The sequence below is a fragment of the Carcharhinus amblyrhynchos genome, chromosome 7 (genome assembly GCF_965287045.1).
Source record: "Carcharhinus amblyrhynchos chromosome 7, sCarAmb.v2.hapA, whole genome shotgun sequence".
In the NCBI taxonomy this organism is placed as follows: Eukaryota; Metazoa; Chordata; class Chondrichthyes; order Carcharhiniformes; family Carcharhinidae; genus Carcharhinus; species Carcharhinus amblyrhynchos.
In genome coordinates this window covers 42,010,601-42,033,865 of record NC_137330.1, presented here as the reverse complement: position 1 = coordinate 42,033,865, position 23,265 = coordinate 42,010,601, and the positions used below count along the sequence as shown (strand labels likewise).

The 23,265-nt window shown below is 40.6% G+C and overlaps 1 protein-coding gene across 2 annotated transcripts in view; it reads right to left on the bottom strand.

The window, feature by feature from the left end:
- Positions 1–3,635: 3,635 nt before the first annotated feature.
- Positions 3,636–23,265, bottom strand: part of LOC145344897 (visinin-like protein 1) — a 126,764-nt gene continuing 107,134 nt past the window's right edge. For both annotated transcript variants that reach the window (XM_080192188.1, XM_080192185.1), the window contains exons 3-4: positions 9,124–9,339; positions 3,636–5,580 (exon numbers count right to left, since the gene is read on the bottom strand). In XM_080192188.1, the coding sequence (XP_080048314.1) occupies positions 5,383–5,580; positions 9,124–9,339 (414 nt within the window). In that variant the 3' untranslated portion in view covers positions 3,636–5,382. The remainder of the gene's footprint in view (positions 5,581–9,123; positions 9,340–23,265) is intronic.

The following is a 23,265-nucleotide window of genomic DNA, read 5'->3' as shown; positions in this document are numbered from 1 at the left end:
CATGTAATGTCCTGCAAGTATAATACCTTTGAGAGGTGTGACACTGTCTGTGCACATGATGCAAGATTTTTAATTATAGGACTGGATTTTTATGTGTTTTAAATCTGAGTAAATTAACAAGAAGAAATGACAAATATAATTTTCATGGTAAAGTATGTCCATGCCACTGTTTTATTTGTTTCACGTAGTAGCACAATTTCATTTTAACAGTTCTGGGTTTTGTTTTCTGCACAATTTCATTTCGAAGATATATTAATGATTTATGTATCGATTCATGACATTTATAAAAGCCATAACAAACATTTAGGTACTGCACCGAACACTTTTACCAACATTTTGTTTACATTGCATACATAACAGGGTAAGTAAGGTTTGGTAAGCTTTATTCATTAACCTTTTTGCCAGAATAGATAAATCATTGTCCTGTGGTTAAGTAAAAAATAGATTTTTTTAAAGTTTCAAATTTTCCAATTTCACATTACCACTAGCAGTCTTACCTGCTGTGAGCCTCATATCGAAAAATTTGTGCAGAACAATCTCACATTTCTGCTGTGCGCTCCATTGTTTTAAAGATGACTTGTTAATTTTAAAGCTATAACTTTTGAGCATTTAGTTTAACGTGGTCATGTTTTTACATTCAAAGCTCTTAGTTACCAATCAATAAACAGTCTTTAAAGGGAAGTATATTCTAAAAATGTGACATGAAATCATGTATTTGCATTAAGCCGTTTTTTAATTTGATTTAGAATTTCTATTAGTCTGGAAACGAGTATGTTGTGTTGAACTTGTCTTCATTAGGCTGAAGTTCCAGCACAGTTAATTACTGGATCAACACATATCAATACAGCAGGCAGGTATACCGCTCTGAATTCTCCACTGGTTTATTTAAATAATTATTTGCAGCTGCCAAGGTAGCTTAACCTCCTTTCAGGAGCCAAATCAATGGAGCCAATGGGCATTGCAACCAGCAGCTCCATATTAAAGTGATGTGCACTCTTAAAGGGACTGCCTGGATAATGGGTCAAATATTTATTTTGGTGTTTGTCAAGTTTCAAAATGAAATTCAGATGTTTTTCAAGCCTTGATCAGGCAGAAATGAAATAAAGTTCAATGTTACATGTAAGATTCTGTGGACACAGTGTTACAGCACTTGATCTCCTGTCTAACTGGGCGTGTGGTTTCATAATGTGAATCGCCACATTCCCAGAGAACAGCAATATATTGCTTTTTGCTTGTAGGTGAGAAGCATGCCCAACACCATGCACACAATAGAAGAGACTTCAATTAACAGAGTTCAACAAGGAAGCATGACCCAGCAGTACCATCTATCTTGTGCATGGCCCAAAGTCTCCTTGCAGTTACATGTTGTGCATTTTCACATGAACTGCTCACTCATTCCAAACCTCTCAAATACCTTTACAAGTCTTTTCTTTGCATCTCATGCATGTGTTTAATTTAGGAAAGATGCATGGGATTGGAGAAAGTGTATTGAGATGGATAGAAAACTGAATGGCAGACAGGAAACAAAGAGTAGGAATCAATGACTGCATTTCAATTGGCAGGCAGAAACTAGTGGGGTGCCACAGGGATCAGTGCTGGGATCCCAGCTATTCACAATATATATTAATGATTTGAATGAGGGAACAAAATGTAACATCTCGAAGTTTGCAGATGATTCCACCTTGGGTAGGAGGATGAACTGTGACGAGGACGCAGAGATCTGTTAGAATGATTTAGACAGATTGGGTGAGTGGGCAAATCAATGGCAGATGCAGTATAATTTGGATAAGTGTGAGGTTATTCACTTTGGAAGCAAAAACAAGAAAGCAGATTACTATCTGAATGGCTGTAAATTGGGAGAGGGAGTTTGCAGTGGCCCTGAGTATCCTTGAGCACCAGTCACTGAAGGTAAGCATGCAGGTGCAACAGGAGGTAAAGAAGGCAAATGGCATGTTGGTCCTCATTGCGAGAGGTTTTCAGTACAGAAGCAGGGATGTGTTGTTGCAATTATACAGGGCCTTGGTGAGGCCACACCTGGAGTAGTGTGTACAGTTTTGGTCTCCTTTTCTGAGGATGTTCTTGTTCTTGAGGGAGCGCACTGAAGGTTTACCAGGCTGAGTCCGAGAATGGTGGGACTGATGTATGAGGAGAGGTTGCACAGGTTAGGATTGATTTCACTGGAGTTCAGATGAGGGGGGGGGGGGGAGATCTCATAGAGATTTATAAAATTCTAACAGGTCTGGAGCATGTTCCCAATGGTGGGAGAGTCCCGAGCCAGGGGTCACAGTCTGAGGACTCAGGGTAGACCATTTAGGACAGTGGTGAGGAGAGATGTCTTCACCCGAAATGTGGAATTCATTACCACAGGAAGTAGTTAATGCCAAAACATTGAATGTATTTAAGAGGCAGCTGGATATAGAACTTGCAGCAAATGGGATCAAAGATTATGGGGAAAAAGCAGGATTAAGCTATTGAGTTGCATGATGAGCCATGATCGTAATGAATGGTGGAGCAGGCTCGAAGGGCTAAATGGTCTCATTCTACTCCTATCTTCTACGTTTCTATGAAAATGTATCTCCTTGCTAGAATCCAAAACTTTGTCAGCCTCTCAATTTTTAAAGCTAGATATCTTTTTAAGTTTAGAATAAACCAAACTGATTTCATGGTAGCTTGTTGGCATGCAAGTTGTGCACCAGTTTATCATTGTGCGTGGGCTCCAACAACTCATGGCAACTAATGTAATCAGACACTATCTAGACAATGTAATCCCATAGGTGCAGAAATGCCTGTCTGGCCAAAGACACATCTCAAATGCATATCTCGGCTGACTTTCCCAAGGTGCTAAGGCTACACTGGTCTGGACAATTTATGTGAAGGCTCTGAAAATGCTTGTTATCTTTCGTTTGTGAGGGCAAGAGGAATTTTAAAAGAAGTGGTTGTCCTACGAGCATTAACTGTGGACTATTATAGTAAAGCTCCCTTGTGTAGTCAGTGGTAAAAGGAGACAAAAATGTTTTTAAAAATCTAGATTAAAGTACAACATAAAATAACAAATATAACAAAGAAAAACTGAGAGGTCACAAACAAAAACTTACCAGTTGAACTCGCAGCTTTAAGAAAGCAGGAATGTTTTGCACACTTTTATAATAGCTACCAACTCCAATGTGTCATCTTTCAAAGGTGTAGCCCAGGACTGTGAATCCCCAGCTCAAAGAGTCTAAACTGAGAAGTGTACCGCCATTTACATTTTATCCACACTTTACTGAGGCTGGTGTCACACATCAGTATAAATCTCTTGCATCTCTTGAATTGCAACACATACAGAGCATGTTGTAGCATAAGGTCCTTGCCCTCAGCATTTCTTTATGGCAATGGCACATAGAAGCAGAATGTCAGCCGTCGAGTTATGCAAGTAGTTGTGTATGTCTAGCAAAATGTCCCAAAGTGCTTTAGGGGGTGTTAGAACAAGTCATGTAATGGGATGTTAGGAACAATGACTGAAGCGTGGAAATAGAGGTCTTAAAGGAGGATAGAAAAATAGGAAGCCAGAGAGTTCTAGGAAGGGACTTCCAGAGCTTTGGACCTCAGCAACTGAAGATACAGCCAACAGTGATGGAACAATTACATTGGGCCAGAATTGGAGGAGTGAAAATAACTCAGAGTTGTGGGGAGGTTACAGAGATAGAGAGGGGCAAGGCCATGGGTGAACTAACAGTAAGGTTAGAATTTTAAAATTGTGCTGTTGCTTAACTGGGAGACAATGTAAATCATCAAGCACAGGCTAGATGACTGAACAGGACATGGTATAAGTAAGGTCACAAGCAGCTGACCTGCTGCTTATTGAGTTTATGGAGGCCAGAACATGGGAGGTCAGCCAGGTAGCCAACAAAATGGTCAGGTCTAGGGGGGTAACAAAGGCATGGATGAGGATTTCAATAGTAGATGAATTGAGGTAGGAACAGAGTTGGTGGTGTTACAGAGTTGGAAATTTAAAATATAAATCGTAACTTTGTGTTTTGCTACAATAACAATATGAATGGCGGTTCTTAATTGAATACGTCATACATTGTGGAAGAAGTCGCAATTGCCTATGTAATTGTCCAAAAGCCTAAAACAGTAGTGACCAGGTGTCTGAGATAATATGAAGCGCCAGATCTTTCCCTTTTATGACAGATGTTTATGGGACAATTGTGTAGAGTATACTTCCCCTTTAGATCAGTTTAGCACTGCAAGGGAGAATGTTGGGAAACTGTATTGTCAAGCACAAATCCAATTGTTTCCAAGTGAGTCACAAATTATGGTACAGTAGTCCTAGAATTGACATTAAATCACAAGCAGAACTTCTTAACTCGCACATATAAGTAGTAAACAAAACAAAGCCTTCATTTTGTCTATTTCTCCCTTTTTAAAAATGATAGTGTGTTTCGTGTCTTAAAACTTACTAATACAGTTGGACATTTTTCTTCTTTCTGTAATGACATCAATCAAAATGCTTATAGGATTTCTATGAATATAAATCTCAATTGCCAATAAAGGTGCATGTGGAAAAGCTGTAAAAACAGTTTAAAAATTTGCTATCATATTTCCTTGTAGCTGGTGACAATTTGTAATGTGGAGTTGCTACTTTGGGTATTGCAGGAAAAATCTAAACTAAGGTCAGAAACACTTACCAATGGGTATTCTTAAATGTTCACTGTTCCTACGAAATCTTCTTATCTGTTGAAAAATTTCTTGAGCGCCATGTTTGAGTAAGATGCTAATTATAAATGCTGAATCCATTTTCTGCTAAATATTGCTGCAGTATTCTGAGGTATTTAGTCCTGTATCTTATGATTTTTCAGGGTTCCAAGAATTGAGGGGAAAAACTTAACTGGACACAGATTCCATTCATTTCTGTTAAGCAAACCAGATCTGTGTAATGCATGCTGTTTTCTGATCAAATAATCCATTGCCAATATTTTCAAAAATTTGTGTCTCAGGTCAGCGACCATGGTTAGAGGAAAGAGGAATGATTTATTATAAACAGATACTTTGACTTGGGATTTCCGATTCATTCCCAGTAAGTGAAACACATTGCAAGCTCCAGTGGAACATGAACAATAATAGCTTATTTTAATGCAACACGATACTGATGCACAGGCCTCCGAGGAATGAATTTAAGATGGTAATGAAATTGCGCACACTTCACTTTTGGCAGTTTTTATATTAATTTAAACTTTTTTTTTTGCATATGACATTCTCATGCACACAAGTGTTTCAACACAAGAAGCAAGTCCATTTAAAGGTAGTCCAAGCACTTTGTTTTTGTGTGTGTGTGGATGTAGCTGCAAACTGAATGAAACATTTGAATTTTGTGCAGTCATTATATGCATTATTGATGGCTCATTTCTGAATGTCACATTGCAGGAGTAACACAATCGAAGGGTCACTCTTTGCCGCTTCTTTGAATTCATCCAATGTGATCTGGTCATCATTGTTCTTATCCATCTTACTGAAAATCTTGTCAACTCGCTGTTCTGGCGTCAAACCATCTTCGTTCATTTTCATCATTATGACAGTTCCCACCATTTTATAAATAGCCTTCATGGAAAGCAAAAAAAGACTTAATTGAAAGTGAAAATTATATAGGATTATAGAATCCCTACAGTACATAAGGAGGTCATTCAGACCATCAAGCCTGCACCGACAACAATCCCACCCAGGCCCTATCCCCATAACTCATGTACCATGCTAGACTCCCTAACACTAAGTCAATTTATCGTGGCTGAGCAACCTAACCTGCACATCTTTAAACTGTGGGAGGAAACCAGAGCACCCAGAGGAAAAAGTTCTGTTGATAGGGTCAGATAGAATAGGATGGGAGGAGGTTTGTGTGGAGCATAACCACCATCACTAACCTGCTGCGTGGAACGGCCTATTTCTGTGCTGTATGTTTTATGTAATTGTATGCAATGAATCAGATTTCAACTCTTACCAAGCTTGAGGTATTAAGTGAATTTAAGAATAGAAAAACAGATGCTAGCAAGGGAGTTATTAATATTTAACACTTGATTTCTGACACCAAAAGTTGAATTGTTTCTGAATTTCAACAGGATATTGAGATAGAATTACATTATAGTTTTGCACTATAATTCTATATAATTCTATATAGAGTGGAGCATTCATTTCTTGTGACACAGACCAGTGGAATTTAAGTTCACACCTGCTTTCCCCTAACACATTACAGTTCCCTTTCTGAAAAGGCAAAGGCTAAGTGGAAACCAGTCACTTTCCCACTAGGAGGAAGAGCAGATAGAGGATGAGTCACTCTCTTGCATCTCCCAGCAGGTGAACTTAGAATTCCATTGACACAAATCATATGCTTATTTGTCTTCAATAGGTTGTGTATAATCAGGGAAATGTAATTGCTCAATACTGTAATGATGCTAATAAAGTTTTGTTTTCTATGACGGGATTCAAAAAAACTTGTGTCCTTCACACAACTGAACTTTTCTCATGATGTTGTTGCAAGGCCAATTTTATTCATTCGTCAAATGTCTGAGGCCTTACCCCAGTACCAAAAGGAAGGTAGCACAGTGACTAACTTCATTCTTATTTAAGCCACAACTTGAAAATTACCCTAAAGTGTTGGTTAAAAGTAAACCCAATGTGGAGGTATAATGTAAGGCCCTAGGGCAAGTAATGATCTAGCATAGGAACATGCGCTTTGCTAGATGACTAAAATGACTACAATCTATCTGGTTTGCAATCCTGGTAGTCAGATGATAATGGTTGAGTCTTTGACTAATCATAACAATCAATCTCAATCAATCAATTGCCTTTCATACCTGCTCCTCACACCAATTCCATCCCACTCACCTCCCCACCCCAACCCCTTGCTACCTGAACCTACCTGTGGACCTTGACACCACCCAAAGTTGCCAATTCTTGCCCAGCAAATTGAGCCACAGTGTCCGATTGGCACCCGCAGCTCATTAGATTTATGATGATGAGGTCTCAGCGCCAACTTATGAAACTCTACGGGTCTCTCTGATCAGGTTCACTACCACTACATTCTTGGAATCTCACCCAATTTTAGGCTCTGTCTAATTTCTACCCAAGGGATGACCTAGGTTAAAGGTTTTTCAAATTTACAAGGTTAAGTTTGAAAAACTGCTTTAAATAATTTTGAGGGAGCAGCACGAGATGCTATAGACAAATTTAAGACTGCTAGCAGGGACTTTCTCTTCACCCCATGTATAATCCAACATATGAGATGGAATTAAAAAGTGGACTTGAAAACTCAAATCACTTAGGAACTAACTGAAAGCTGTTGCATACTAACTGGGGGACCTGACAGTTATTTTGGACAAATGAAGGTCCAGAATATCCTTCTTCACGTGTAATTATTTTTTGAAAATGTAATGCACTAACAAGAAAAGGAGACAATGCATCTCGAAGCATACAGATGAAACTATTATCTCATTTTCCAATCAATAGTAGAAAAAAGTCCAATTCTTAAAGGCTGGGCAAATCCAAACACAGTAAGAAGTCTCACAACACCAGGTTAAAATCCAACAGGTTTACTTGGTAGCAAAAGCCACTAGCTTTCAGAACGCTGCTCCTTCGTCAGGTAAGTGGGGAGTTCTGATCACAAACAAGCCCCGTTTGTGATCAGAACTCCCACTTACCTGACGAAGGAACAGCGCTCTGAAAGCTAGTGGTTTTTGTTACCAAATGAACCTGTTGGACTTTTACCTGGTGTTGTGACAGTTCTTACTGTGTTTACCCCAGACCAATGCCGGCATTTCCACATCAAATCCAAACAGCCACGTATTTATATGGGTATCCTGTGATATAGGAAACAAGGTGTCACAAAATACATACAAGCCAGGTTTAATTTGCACAGAAATCAGATGTCTCATATTTCACAGGCAAATCTGCTGGTCAAAGGACTAAATGAAAGGAGGCATATTGGGCAGCTTCTTTGACCCATGTTCCTAATTCTATAACAGGATAGCTTTCTGATTTGAGGCTCTTGGAGTGCGAACAAAGAACAGTACAGCACAGGAACAGGCCCTTTGGCCCTCTAAGCCTGTGCCGATCACATTGTCCTATCTAGACCAACCCTTGTATCCGTCTATTCCCCATTTGTTCATGTGTTTATCCAGATAAGTCATAATTGCCACTGACATATTTGCCTCAACCATCTCACTTGGCAGTGCATTCCAGGACACCACCACCTCTGTGTAAAAAACTGTGTCCCCCCCCCCCCACATCGCTACAGAACCTCTCCCCCCTTACCTTGAACTTAAGCCTCCTTGTGTTTCTTATTTCTACCCTGGGAAAAAGCTTCCAACTGTTCAACCTATATGCCCCTCATAATTTTATAAACTTCTATCAAGTAATGCCTCAGCCTCCATCTTTCCAGGGAGAACAATCCCAGTTTATTCAATCTTTCCTCATAGCTAATACCCTCCATACCAGGCAACATCCTGGTAAACCTTTTCAGTACTCTGTCCATGCCTCTACGCCCTACTGGTCATGTGGTGATCGGAATTGGACACAATATTCCAAATGCGGCCGAACCAATGTTTTATATAACTAAGATAACTTGCCAACCATGTTGTAGGTGGGAATCCTTTTCTGCTATAAACTCTATTTGAGCTTCAGGCAAAATAGTACATACCTTTCTGATCATATGGCTTGAAAATCATCCACAGTACCTCACTGAATTTCCAGGATATGGACTGATGGGCAGGCTCCCAAGCCAAAACTTTACCTCAATAATAGGAGCTCAGAATTCATAAAGGAATCAGAATACATTGTGATATTAATACTGGCATTATTACTGTCATGTATTTGATAGTTTATTTTCCCACTTTTCCACTGTGGATTGATGAAGCAATTGGTATTATAAACAGATCACTGGTACTGTTTTCCTTTTTTAAAAATTATTTTTTGAACACCAAAATATTGAAAAATGATCATTTTTTCTGTTCCATGTGTTTAACACTGTAGATTTCTATTTAAATTGTAAGGTAAGATGGCATCCCTCATGGCTTTGCATTTGACATCAGACAGGGCTGTGATTGTACAGGTCAGTGAATATAAACAGCAGAGATTAGGGACATATATCCTTACCTCTATGATCTCCAACATTTCCACTCTTGTAATTTTACCATCACCATCTAAATCATACATATTGAAGGCCCAATTTAGCTTCTGTTCAAAGCTGCCTCTTGAAGTAATAGAGAGAGCGCAAATAAACTCTCTGAAGTCGATTGTTCCATCACCGTTTTTGTCAAAGGTTCTAAAGGCATGCTGGGCAAACTTGGATGCATCTCCATAAGGGAAAAACTGTAGAGAAAAAGAACGCATGCATCAAGTTAAAAATTCAAACCAGAATTCTATTTCATTTTAAGTGCACCTTCAAAACTCTCTGCTCCTAGACCCCATTTATAATTGTATCATTTAACTTATATTGCCTTTTCTCATTCTTCCTACTAAGTATATCGCTTCTTACTTTTCTGCATTAAATTTCATCTGCCATTTCTATGTCTACCTGGAATCAGCTACTACACTCACTATCTACTAGATTTCCAAATTAGGTGTCATCTGCAAACTTTGAAATAATGCCATGTATACTCAAGTCTACACTCTCCTCTACGAATAGTATGCTTTGTCTGTATTGCATGCAAGAAACAATATTTTTCACTGTATACATGTGACAATAATAAATCAAATCAAAGTCCAGGTCATTATAATATATTGTAATACCTTTACAACTCACTGAAGTTAGCTCTATTTTATGTTTAATTGTTCTTATGAATCGCTATTATGAATCTGATGAAATTATGATCATTGATTCACAGATGCTCCCAGACTTCCACTTGCCCCACTTAGATCCCCAGAACTGGAATTATCTAGCAACACTTCCTTTCTCATGCTGGAGACACATTCATCAAGAAAGTCTTCTTGTACCCCCTTCAGCAACTTTTCCCACTCTTTGTTCTCGTACTATCCTAGTCCTTGCATTTCTCTGTAAATTTTCTGAAATGTTCTCTATTGCTTCTCACTTTTTGGTGAACTACAGAATACATGCAACAGCATAATAACTCCTCTACTGTTCTTTAATACTAAGTAGATAGATTCCGTCTTTAACCCCACAACCACACAGTTTAAAATACAATCTCCTCAGGATACCGATTCTCAAGGTGTAAAACTGCAGTGATGAAATGATCGAGGTGACGACAGGATTGTTCAGCTTTTTCCAATATCTCTCCCACATGGTAAGGTTCTAAAATTTGTAACCTTTATGTCTTCAGAACTGACATTTTTGTTTGCACTTCCAGTCATATTACACGCCAACACATCAGTTCAAACTTCTGCGCATTGGTAGGACCAGAAGTAAAAGTTCAGCACAAACTCTCCTGAATAATACGGATGCACTCGATAATTTGAACATCAGGATAAGAATGATATGGATCAGATATGCATTCTATTTTTGCATCATGTAGGAATTCAGTAAGACTGAAGAAACGTGTTTAGTTGTGATCATTATAAGATAGTTTTATTTAATTCAGAATTGTGATTGTTTAAAAAAGTATTTCACCTATGCAGGTTTTCTGTGATGTCAAAATAAATTTTCTGTGGGGAAAAAATTCAGGTAAAATCCCAGAAATGCTGTTCATTACATATCCGAAATCATTAAGGTTATATCGCACTCATAAATTTCAATTCATAAAACAGTGCAATTTGCAGAATGGCAGAGATACAGGTGAGTTCTGATTCTCTGTAAGTGGCTGACAATGTGTACCACTCTGTTATTATTCACCAAATCCATTTGAGGCAGGTATTTATTAGTGTCACAAGCAAGCTTACATTAATACTGCAATGAAGTTACTGTGAAAATCCTCTAATTGCCACACTCCAGTGCCTGTTTGGGTACACTGAGGGAGAAGTGGCCAATGCACCTAACCAGCACGTCTTTCAGGCTGTGGGAGGAAACCGGAACACCCGAAGGAAAGGCACACAGACACAAGGAGAATGTGCAGACTCTGCACAGACAGTGACCCAACACAGGTATCGAACCTGTGTCCCTGGTGCTGTGAGGCAACAGTGCTAACCACTGTGCCACGATGCCATCCACGTGCTGCTAACATATAGTAAGTAATCCATTCATTCGTGTGTTCTCTACCTGAAGGCAGGTCATTGTCTGCTGATGATTCATCCTGAGCTATTTTCTTGGCAGCTTTTGTCAGTGGTGGTTTGCCTTTGCTTTCCTCTCTCAGGGACAGGGCAAGTCTACCTCAATTGGAGTAGGAATTGAAACCAAAGTGTTCGCAACATTCTCGATCACATGCTAGCCCTATGGATATTAATTACCATTTTAAAGTGAATTCAGCAGGAATCATTCTGAGTGATGTCCTAAATGCAGCAATTTTATGAGAAGGGACTTTTATCAGCCTTGGTTTTGGATAACACTGGTTGAAAGTAGAAACTGTTTTAAAATGTAGCTATGTTGAATGACTGATACGCCTTCTCTGAATCAATTGTCACCTATACTTCAAACTGCTTTTGGTACAATTGGAAGTTCAAGGTGAGTTCAATTCCTGACAAAATTGCTTTAAACATTTTAACCCAACCCCAAAAGCATTGTGTTTGGTGAGTTACAATTACCACTCCCCCCACCTCTCCACCTCCGACCTCTCCATCTCCCCCACTCCACCTCAACTGTCTGGTCTTCCAATTATGCAAATATAAATTATTTCCAATAAAATTTTCTTTCTTTCTCATTGATAATAGAAATAAACTATTGGAAAAAAAATTATGGTTAGAATTTCTCTGCAGCGAGAAATAACTCAAACGTAATATGAGTCACAGCTATATATAAAAAGGGGGAGACTGAAGATTAGCAAAATATGCACTTCAGAGTCTGCAGAGTACACAAATGGTCATTTTGAGCCATCCATCCCATTAACACCAGAGGAAGGAAGTGAGAATTGACCTTAGTGCTCCTTATGGCTTCTGTTCTTTTTCAAGCCATTTGTTCAAGTGTGTTAGCAATGACTTTCTTTATATAAAAGCCTATTACCCTTCAAAAACCTAAAACTGTCTTCGAAAATTCCAACAATTCTCACTAACTCAGCCGCAACAATTAGTCAGAATCCATATAAAGAAAGAACTTGTCAAATGAGCACTCACTTGACTTCCTATTATTAGGTTGCAGAATGAGATAGGTCTGTAAAGAAAATGAAGAGACTGAGTGATAAGAATTGTGCATAGTCTCTTGGATCACAAAGGACTGGATTTCAAAGTGCCATGGTCTCCAGTGCCTAGGCTAAAAAGTACAGCAAATGGAGGAAACCTGGCTACGATCTCGAAAGTCACCCCACAGCAATTTAACACCAGTTATCAATTGCTTCCCACATTATGTGGGCCTCTCCTTGCCAGAGGTAATACACCCCTTAAGTGGCCATTGAACACTTCAATACACCCAAGTGTGAGCAAACAATGGGATTTTGAGAGCACCACCTTCAAATCTGCCAGTAGGGGAGCAAAAAATCAAGCTCAAAAGGGTGCGAAATTATACTGTTGTACCAAGAAAGTATGGGCTGGACTTTTGCCAGGGAATTCAGGGAATAGCAGTCAGTAAAGCATGATAAACTTGGAATACATAGATTCCTGCATGTTATGGGGTCTCAACAAGCTTCCCTGCCCAAAGCCAGCCTGATGGACAAGCTTTGCTTCCAGTTAGAGAGCAACCCAGAGGATGTCTCAAGATTTGACAAGTCTGCATGCTGTGAACTGGTGGGGGAGAGCAATTGTAGATCTGGGGACATTAGCTGGGCCATGAGCTTTGTCCAATTTTGGGCAAGATCCAAGCTGACAAACTGGATCCAACTGGTAGCCGGAAACACAGACCCTCCTGGGTCTGGTAGTCATTGCTAGGATTTAGCCACCATATTTCTAATTTTGAACATCACTGTAGTCTCTCCTTAGTCTTCACAATTCCAGCTCCAATCTCTCCACAAAAGTAGATTCCCTCAGGTCCGGCATAATCCTGCTAAACATCTTCTGTCCCTCTCTGGGAAGCTGATACACTTCCTGAAATGCAGCCTCTGAAATGGTGTACCACTTCAATTTAAGGCCGATTCAGAGACTTCTTAGTGTGTGCTCATCCATCTTAAAAAAAAGTCAAGCATCTCATATCTTTTCTTAAGTGCCTTTATTAAGTTGCCATGCCACAGTCAAAATATTTTCACCCCCCAGTTCCAAATTTTCATATGCATCTCTGAAAGTAATACCCTGTTAAATTGTACTTTACCTCCATGTTGCATTGCTTCACAGGGCGGCACAGTAGCACAGCAGCTAGCACTGCTGCTTCACAACTCCAGGGGCTTGGGTTCGATTTCCGGCTTGGGTCACTGTCTGTGTGGAGTTTGCACATTCTCCTTGTGTCTGCGTGGGTTTCTACCTGATGCTCTGGTTTCCTCCCAGAGTCCAAAGATGAGTGGGTTAGGTTGATTGGCCATGCTAAAATTGCCCCTTAGTGTCCTGAGATGCTTAGGTTAGAAGGATTAGTGGGTAAATATGTAGGGATATGGGGGTAGGGCCTGGGTGGGATTGTGGTCAGTGCAGACTCAATGGGCCAGATGACCTCCTTCTGCACTGTAGGGTTTCTATGATTCTATGATTTTCCAAGACCCAGGGAAATCTGAGTTCAATTCAAAATGGTGCAGAAAAATGTCTGAAGCTTCATTATAACAATTAAAGTGCTAATCTGTACCATGGGAAAGAGTAGGTTGCCTGCCCCCTTGTCATTGGAAGTGGGTGGATTCGGATCAAGATTCAGATTTTTAATACATTAATCTTTCATTCACCCAAACCTGTCTGTTATCCGGAGTTAAAATTTCCCTCCTGGCAAGCTGGAAGCATTCTCCAATAACAGTGCCTTAGCAAGTGATTAACCAAGAAATTAGTTTATGCCAATGTGTTTCCAGGATACTCTTTTTGGACACTGATAGTTATGTAGAAAGAATTGAAATGCATTAGAAAAATTACGTTAGCAAAATTACATTATCAAGTTCATTCTCCTCCCAAGGCCAACAAACCAACTGTAAAATTTGTTACAGCCATGTAATTCAACCATGGAAGGTGATTATAATGTTAAGCATGGAATGCAGTACAGCAGGTGCACCTACACCAGATGGATTGCAATGGTTCACCTTTTCACAGGCAAAGAGAGATCAGTAGCAAATGCAGGCCTTGCCAATGACACTCACATCCCACAAAATAATAAAAATACAAGCGTTCACCCTGGAATACATTACAGTCTTAATGCTAGAATTCATTACAATCTTAAGCACAGACATTATTACAGACCTAAGCACAGAATTCTATAGAACCATAGAACACTACAGCACAGAAACAGGCCTTTTGGCCCTTCTTGTCTGTGCCGAACTATTTTTCTGCCGAGTCCCACTGACCCACACTCGGACCACATCACCCCACGCCCCTCTCATCCATGTACCTGTCCAAGTTTTTCTTAAATGTTAGAAGTGAGCCCACATTTACCACTTCATCTGGCAGCTCATTCCACACTCCCACCACTCTGTGTGAAGGACCCCCTCCTAATATTCTCTTTAAACTTTTCCCCCTTCACCCTTAACCCATGTCCTCTAGTTGTTTTCTCCCTTAGCCTCAGTGGAAAAAGCCTGCTTGCATTCACTCTAACTATACTCATCATAATTTTATACGTCTCTATCAAATCTCCCCTCGTTCTTCTACGTTCCAGGGAATAAAGTCCTAACCTCTTCAACTTTTCTCTGTAACTCAGTTTCTCAAGTCATGGCAACATCCTCGTGAACCTTCTCTGTACTCTTTCAACCTTATTAATATCCTAGGTGACCAAAACTGTACGCAATACTCTAAATTCAGCCTCACCAATGTCTTTTACAACCTCACCATAACATTCCAACTCTTTTACTCAATACTTTGATTTATAAAGGCCAATATTCCAAAAGCGCTCTTTACGACCCTATTTACCTGTGATGCCACCACTTTTAGGGAATCATGTATCTGTATTCCCAGATCCCTCTGTTCTACTACACTCTTCAGTGTCCTACCATTTACCATGTATGTTCTACCTTGGTTTGTCCTTTCAAAGTGCAATACCTCACACTTGTCTGCATTAAACTCCATCTGCCATTTCTCAGCCCATTGTTCTAGCTGGTCCAAATTCCTCTGCAAGCTTTGAAAACCTTCCTCAATGTCCACTACACCTCCAATCTTTATATCATCAGCAAATTTGCGGATCCAATTTACCACATTATCATCCAGATCATTGATATAGATGACAAACAACAATGGACCCAGCACTGATCCCTGTGGCACACCACTAGTCACAGGCCTCCACTCAGAGAAGCAATCCTCCACTACCACTTGCTGGCTTCTTCCATTGAGCCAATGTCTAATACAATTTACTACCTCTTGATGTATACCTAGCAACTGAATCTTCCTAATTAACCTCCCATGTGTGACCTTGTCAAGACCTTACTGAAGGCCATACAGACAACATGCACTGCCTTCCCTTCATCCACTTTCCTGGTGACCTCCTTGAAAAACTCTAATAGATTGGTTAAACATGACCTACCATGTACAAAGCCATGTTGACTCTCCCTAATAAGTCCCTCTCTATCCAAGTATTTGTAGATCCTATCTCTTAGTACTCTTTCTAATAATTTACCTACTACTGATGTCAAGCTTACCGGCCTATAATTTCCAGGATTACTTTTTGAGCCCTTTTTTAAACAACGGAACAACATGAGCTATCCTCCAATCATCCGGCACCTCACCCGTGGATACTGACATTTTAAATATATCTGCCAGGGCCCCTGCAATTTCAACACTAGTCTCCTTCAAGGTGTGAGGGAATACCTTGTCTGGTCCTGGGGATTTGTCCACTCTGATTTGCCTCAAGACAGCAAGCACCTCCTCCCCTTTAATCTGTATATGTTCCATGACCTCCCTACTTGTTTGCCTTATTTCATAGACTCAATGCCAGTTTCCTTAGTAAATACGGATGCAAAAAAAAACATTTAATATCTCCCCCATTTCTTTTGGAATTTGTTACAAACATAACAATGTGTAATTCATTTTTCTTTATTCAGTCACGGGACATGGGCATCACTATCTGGCCAGCATTTATTGCCCATCCCTAGTTGCCCAAGAGCAGTTGAGGGTCAACCACATTGCTGCGGCTCTGGAGACAAATGTAGGCCAGACCAGGTAAGGATGGCAGATTTCCTTCCCTGAAGAACATTAGTGAACAGATGGGTTTTTCCAAAAATGGTTTCATGGTCATCAGTAGACTCTTAATTCCAGATTTTTTTTAAATTGAATTCAAATTTCACCATCTGACATTGTGGGATTTGAACCTGGCTCCCCCAGAACATTAGCTGAGTTTAATAGTCTAATACCACACATGGCCAATGTCTCCCCTACAATCTTAGTCAAAGAATTAATTACTCTGCAGGTAAGATAACTTCTTTAAACGGTAATGTAAGATTGGCACATTTGGATCTGTGTAGGACCTGTGCAAGAACAAAACACCTCAAGACTGAACTCTTTCCATCATATCAAATATTCAGATACTAAGAAACTTAATAATAATTATTTTGCAAACTCATTTATTATTCAACCAATAAATATTCTCCCAAATATTCTCTTGAAACCTGAGAACCTGAGGATTTGAGACTAATCTTTTGGGATTAAGCAAAGCATTTAATTTCCTGGAGAATGGAGAGTGCCGCAAGCACTGTCAATGTTTGTCGTGTCAGCATACTCAGCTGATAAAACTTTGGATGGCAGTGAGATCAGTGAAGGTTAAGCATGGCAGGTGTCTTGCCTTCTGTATGTCAGTCTCCAAGGAAAAGCCTTGTTTTGGAACATCACGATTCTTCACCCAGGACCCAAGAAGAACTATGTCTAGTTTAATGTTTCCTCTTCTTTTCCTGATGTTCAAGAAGACATCCCAAATGGCATAATTTATTTTCACAAGTAGAGCCTTCTTTAAAAGAAGAGACTAAAGGGGTGGAGTTCCCCACCACCCCTGCCAGTAAGTTCAATGACACCACGGCAGAGGGGTGGTGTCATTGAACTTTTGAAAAAAAGACTAGGTCCCATGACGGAGGAGTGGTGGTGGTGGGGAAGAAATCATGCTGCATCTTCTGACACTAAACTCGTTAATTACAGACCTGGGGTTTTAGCGCTGTAATCTGTTGGGGGGGACGAGTGGGGGCAGGCATAATAGCGAGAGTTTTGCCATCATATCTGGGTACCATATTGACAAGACGACTAACATCACTGACCTAATGAAGGTCAGAAAGAAGATGGCCTCCAAGAGCACTTGCAGGTTGGAAGATGGGCCTCTTCGATGGCATTGAATCTGGATGATCCACTTGTAGATGCACCTGTAGAGGGACCTGGGGGTCTTTGTGCACGAGTCGCAAAAACCCAGTCTGCAGGTGCAGCAGGTGATCAAGAAGGCGAATGGGATGCTGGCCTTTATAGCGAGGGGGATAGAATATAAAAGCAGGGAGGTCTTGCTGCAACTGTACAGGGTACTGGTGAGGCCGCAGCTGGAGTACAGTGTGCAGTTTTTGTCGCTGCACTTGAGGAAAGATATATTGGCCTTGGAGGGAGTGCAGAGGAGGTTCACTAGACTGATACCGGAGATGAGGGGCTTGGACTATGAAGAGAAACTAAATAGGCTGGGTCTGTACTCGTTGGAGTTTAGAAGGATGAGGGGAGATCTTATAGAGACGTACAAGATAATGAAGGGAATGGATAGGGTAGAGGTAGAGAGCTTCTTCCCACTTAGGATAGCAGGACTAGAGGGCACAGCTTCAAGATAAGTGGTGGGGGGGGGGGGGGTGCAGCTTAGATCAGAGTTGAGGAGGAACTTCTTCACTTAAAGGGTGGTGAATCTCTGGAATTCTCTGCCCGTTGAAGTGGTGGAGGCTACCTCACTAAATATATTTAAGACACGGGTAGATAGGTTTCTGATAGACAGGGAAATTAAGGGTTATGGGGAGAAAGCCGGAAAGTGGAACTGATCCACTTCTGATCAGCCATGATCTTATTGAATGGCGGAGCAGGCTCGAAGGGCTAGATGGCCTACTCCTGCTCCTATTTCTTATGCTCCCTACCCATTGCTGTGGAGTTCTAGGCTCTAGGATTGCTGACACATTCCATCCTGAACCCTGAAGACAGCACATAGCATTGTTCAGTTGAGTCCTGAGTTCCACATGCCATGTTGTTCTAGGCTAGTACTGGACCAATTTACATCCTGGTCCTGCAGCCCAGGATACAAATTGGTTTCACAACAGCCTCTAGCAGGGTTCCCGATTTGCCATGCCAGGCACAGCGTAAGATCCTACGGGAATTTCTCACCAGTGTGAAACTGATATTAGGACCCCACCCAATTCCCTTCCCCCCTCCTCCCCTCTGCCGTGGTGTCATTGAACTTACTGGCAGGGGTGGTGGGGAACTCCACCCCTTTAGTCTCTTTTTTTTAAAGAAGGCTCTACTTGTGAAAATAAATTATGCCATTTGGGATATCTTTTTGAACATCAGGAAAAGAGAAAACATTAAACTAGACATAATCCTTCTTGAGTCTTGGGTGATGAATCGTGATGTTCCAAAACAAGGCTTTTCCTTGGAGACTGACATACAGAAAGCAAGACACCTGCCATGCTTAACCTTCACTGATCTCACTGCCATCCAAAGTTTTATCAGCTGGGTATGCTCACACGACAAACATTGACAGTGCTTGCGGCACTCTCCATTCTCCAGGAAATTACATGCTTTGCTTAATCCCAAAAGATTAGTCTCAAATCCTCAGGTTCTCAGGTTTCAAAAATCACAGTACGCTAACGCACGTGAATCTATAGGGCATTCATTCAAAACATTTCCCTAACAGAGACGAGTTAACACCTGTTCCAGTATAACAGTTAGAAATTTTTCAAGTCAATGTGTTAATGTTACATGTAAGATAACATGCCTGTTTCAACTTTTACAGCTTGTATTAGTCAGTTCTGACAACATTCCACAGATGGTAAACCTCGAGTCACATTAACACATGGACTATTGTTTTCTGCAGAACACTGATTCTTAAAGCCTTCAGTCTCATTGAATATTAAAATTAATATTAAATATTGGGGTGGCATGGTGGCACAGTGCTTAGCACTGCTGCTTCACAGCACCAGGTTTCTGGCATGGTTCACTGTCTGTGTGGAGTTTGCACATTCTCCCTGTGTCTGCATGGGTTTCCTCCGGGTGTTCCGGTTTCCTCCCACATTTTGAAAGATGTGCTGGTTAGGAGCACTGACCCGAACAGGTGCTGGACTGTGGCAACCAGGGAAATTTCACAGTAACTTCATTGCATTGTTAATGTAAGCCTCACTCATGACTAATAAATAAACTTTAAAAAATTATTTTGCTATATACCTGCGCATAAAGATTGAAAGGCTGAGAATTCACGATTATGTCAGGACACAGAGGGAAGAGCAATCTTGTGGCCTTTAATTTTAGAATTAGTTAAAGTTTATTTTGTTAGTCACAAATAGGCTTACATTAACATTGCAATGAAGTTGGTGTGAAGTCCCCTCATTTCCACGCTCTGGCACCTGTTCGGGTACACTGAGGGAGAATTTAGCATGGCTAATGCACCTAACCAGCACGATGGAGGAAATTGGAGCACTTGGAGGAAACCCATGCAGACATGGGAAGAACATGCAGACTTTGCAAACAATGACCCAAGATGGGAGTTGAACCTGGGTCCCTGATGCTGTGAGGCAGCAGTGCTAACCACTATGCCATCCTGTCTTATTGACTGTTAATACTGGATTTACTATATTGTATTCACTCATTGGGCGGAATTTTCCTGTCCTGCCCACCATGGGAATCGTAGCAGTCGGGACACGGACCATACAAAAGTTTGTTGACCTTGGCAGGATTTTCCAGTCCTGCAGTGAGCACAGCCGGAAAATACCGCCCACTACGTAATCAAAGCTGAATGAAATAACTTGTAAGCTTCCTTTTCACTGTAAAGGTTTTGACCATATTTCCCTCAATCTTTTTCTCAACAATGAAATCAATTTCAGTTAATTGAGCTTGTCATCATAAAGTAGACAATTATGAAGCCTAGAATTATCTCTGTGACTCTAAGCGCTTTCTGTACGTTAATTGTTTCTGGGAACAATGGGCCGAGCCTTCCTGGCTCCTGAATGGTGGACTAGGGATTGCACTGCGTGGGAAAATAAGGGGCAGCCACATCAGGATGGATCCCGGATGCATTCCTCCTGCCAAAAAGGCTTTCAGAGGCCAACTGGGATGTGGATCAGCTGCCTGCTTAATGGAGACCTTTGTCACCTCACTGATACAGCAATCGACAACAACTTGTGAAATATTTCTGATTTCCCTTGCTCCCACCTGGAAATATTCACCTGCATAGAAATTGAGGGCTACAGTGTCCTTGCTGGCCATTGGCAGCACTGTTTTTAACCTGCAGTACAGCTGCTGATCCAGCTGTAGGAGGTGGCGCCATTGCTCAATCACTGTATCTCCTTGGTGAAACATGGGTGCCTCAGACACTGCTCCAGGCTGAGTTGGGGGTGGGAGAAAGGGCCTTGAAAGACCGCTGGTGTCCTCCTCCTCTCTCTGCTCACAGCTTCTCATCTCTACTGCTGACTCTGCTGTAACCCAACAGGAACTGCAACCATAGCCTCCATCACTAAAGCAGACATTCTCCTGACAGGCCTTCTGACTCATCTCATCTCCTTGCCACAATCTTTACAGTCAGTGTGCTAAATCAGCCATGCACAATGCATTCCAGCCAATTTTCTTTTGACTTTTAGGTGAAGGAGCCAGATTTCACAGTCAGAATTCCCAGAGCAGTGATAAACTGGGAGATTCCTGGGATAGGGATGAGGCTATAAAAGCATGAGATTTTAAATTGGTAGCATTTGGGGGCTAATATAGCACACAGTGAGGTTATGGATGTGAGATAGGATACTGTCCGTAGACTCTTGGATGAAATGGAGATTATGGTGAAGCAGAGGATGGGATGAGGCAGAGGCAGAGGTGGGCAACGTTACATTATGTGGAATAAAGTGATCGTTTTCCAAAGACGTGAGGGTTCGGTGAATTGATCTTGGTAAATACACAGGGTTATGGGGATAGGGCAGAGGAATGTACTTGGGTAAGGTGTTGTTTTGGAGAGTTGATGCAGACTCAGTGGGCCGAATGGCCTCTATCTGCACTGTAGGGATTGTGATGGAGAGGATATGAAATAATAATTTTAATGTGGGGTCAAACAGGGATGCTGAGGTTACAAACTTAGCTCAATCATATATTGTTAAGTGAACATTGGATAGCCCTCCGATGAGAATGAGCACAAAGTAGCAATGATATTTTTAATGTATTCCTTTGTTAGCTTTTGTTAGGAAAGTCTAAGGTTGCACAGATAATGGACTACCTTTTGTACATGTTAAAGGTTCTACATAAATTTAAGCCGTTGCTTGTGTTGCTTTATTATTTAATATGCTTACATTTTTAAAAATGACAAACTCAAATCCAACTGTTATAATCAAACTACTTGGGAACACTGACAATATTAAAACTGAAACTGAATAGTTACCACCCCGTTATTAGTTTCAGATTATTCACTGTTAATCTTACTTGAAAATATCTGCAATGTTCAAGGAACTCACAAGTATTTGCACTTGCAGATTGCTACAAATGTAGGGATTTTCATTATGATTCTAGCGTTGAGTTCTCCTGTGGGTTACAGGAAGAGTGCTAAGATTATTATTTCTCCGATGACCTTCTTGTGAGATGTAGCTGCTGAAATTTCTTTCCTTAATGCTTTTCAGCTGTTAATCAGCCTCATTCTCCGGGATGATTTTTTTCGCCTTGTAATTCTCAGGGATGAAGGTGATATCTGTTGACATGTTTCGTGTTAACTGAACACTAGATGGTGCCTGAACTGTGTGAGCACAGGGGTTTGGTTTGAATTATGCTGCTATTTTTTTCAGTGCAGTCCCCTGCAAGTGGTGTTTCCAACACAAAAGGTTGCAGAATTTGAAGCACCTATTGCACTCAGGGCTGGTCAAATTTCCATTATCTTTTCCATTGAGTGAGAAACAAGCCCCACCTCAGGGTGAATTAATCACCATGGGGAATTTCTTTCAATCTGCTTGTTTGCAAGGCCTGTGGGCGAGCTCTTGAAATGGTGCTGTTTTGTGTATAAGGATGCAAATAACTACACTTTAAAATGTTTAGAATGTACTTTTGAAAAATACTAAGGAATTGATGACTTATATATATATATAAATATATAATTATATAAATTATATTTAGTTTTACAAATATATAAAATTATTTTCTAATTATGTTGGATTCTAATTAATCTAACATAATTAGAAAATAATTTTTTTTTCCTAAAGGTCAGTTAAAAATCAGGACACTCAGGTGGTGGATTGACACTGATTATTAAAAAAGGCTTTTTTTTGAGATAGATATATTTTCAGTTGTATCAGTCAGACTTTACCAAGCTACCATTCCTAGTAACATCTATGAGTATCTTTTACAGCAAACGATTTTTTAAACTGTTTTCAAACACTGCTTGATTGCACTGGTTCACAGCTGATTATGCATTCAGCAACATGTACATGAGTTTGTGAAATTTCAGCTGGAAAAGTGTTTCAAAACTGACATGACTTTGGGTGCAATTGTGATGGAATAGCTGATTGCACTCAGGACAGAAGCTCCATTTCAATATACATCAATTACATTTCTTGAACATTGCATAGAATTCCTACAGTGCAAAAGAGGTGATTCAGCCCATTGAGTCTGCACTGACTCTCTGACAGAATATTTTACCCAGGCCCTCTTCCCGGCCCTATCCCCATAATCCCACACATTTCCCATGGCTAATGGAGGGGAGAATGTGTAAACTCCACACAGTCACCCAAGGCTGGGATTGAACCTGAGCCCCTGGTGCTATGAGGCAGCAGTGTGCCATCGTGCCACCCCTTTCTTTGTTATTCGCTCACAAAAAATTCTAGGAGGTCTCAAAAGACTAAAGCAATTAGCTTTTAACCATGCTGATTCAAATGTTTATTCATACATATAACAGGCATCATCAACATGATGTCAGAATATTGATGAGCAGGAGGAGGGGCAAGGATGTGGATCTATTCTTCAGATGTTGTAGAG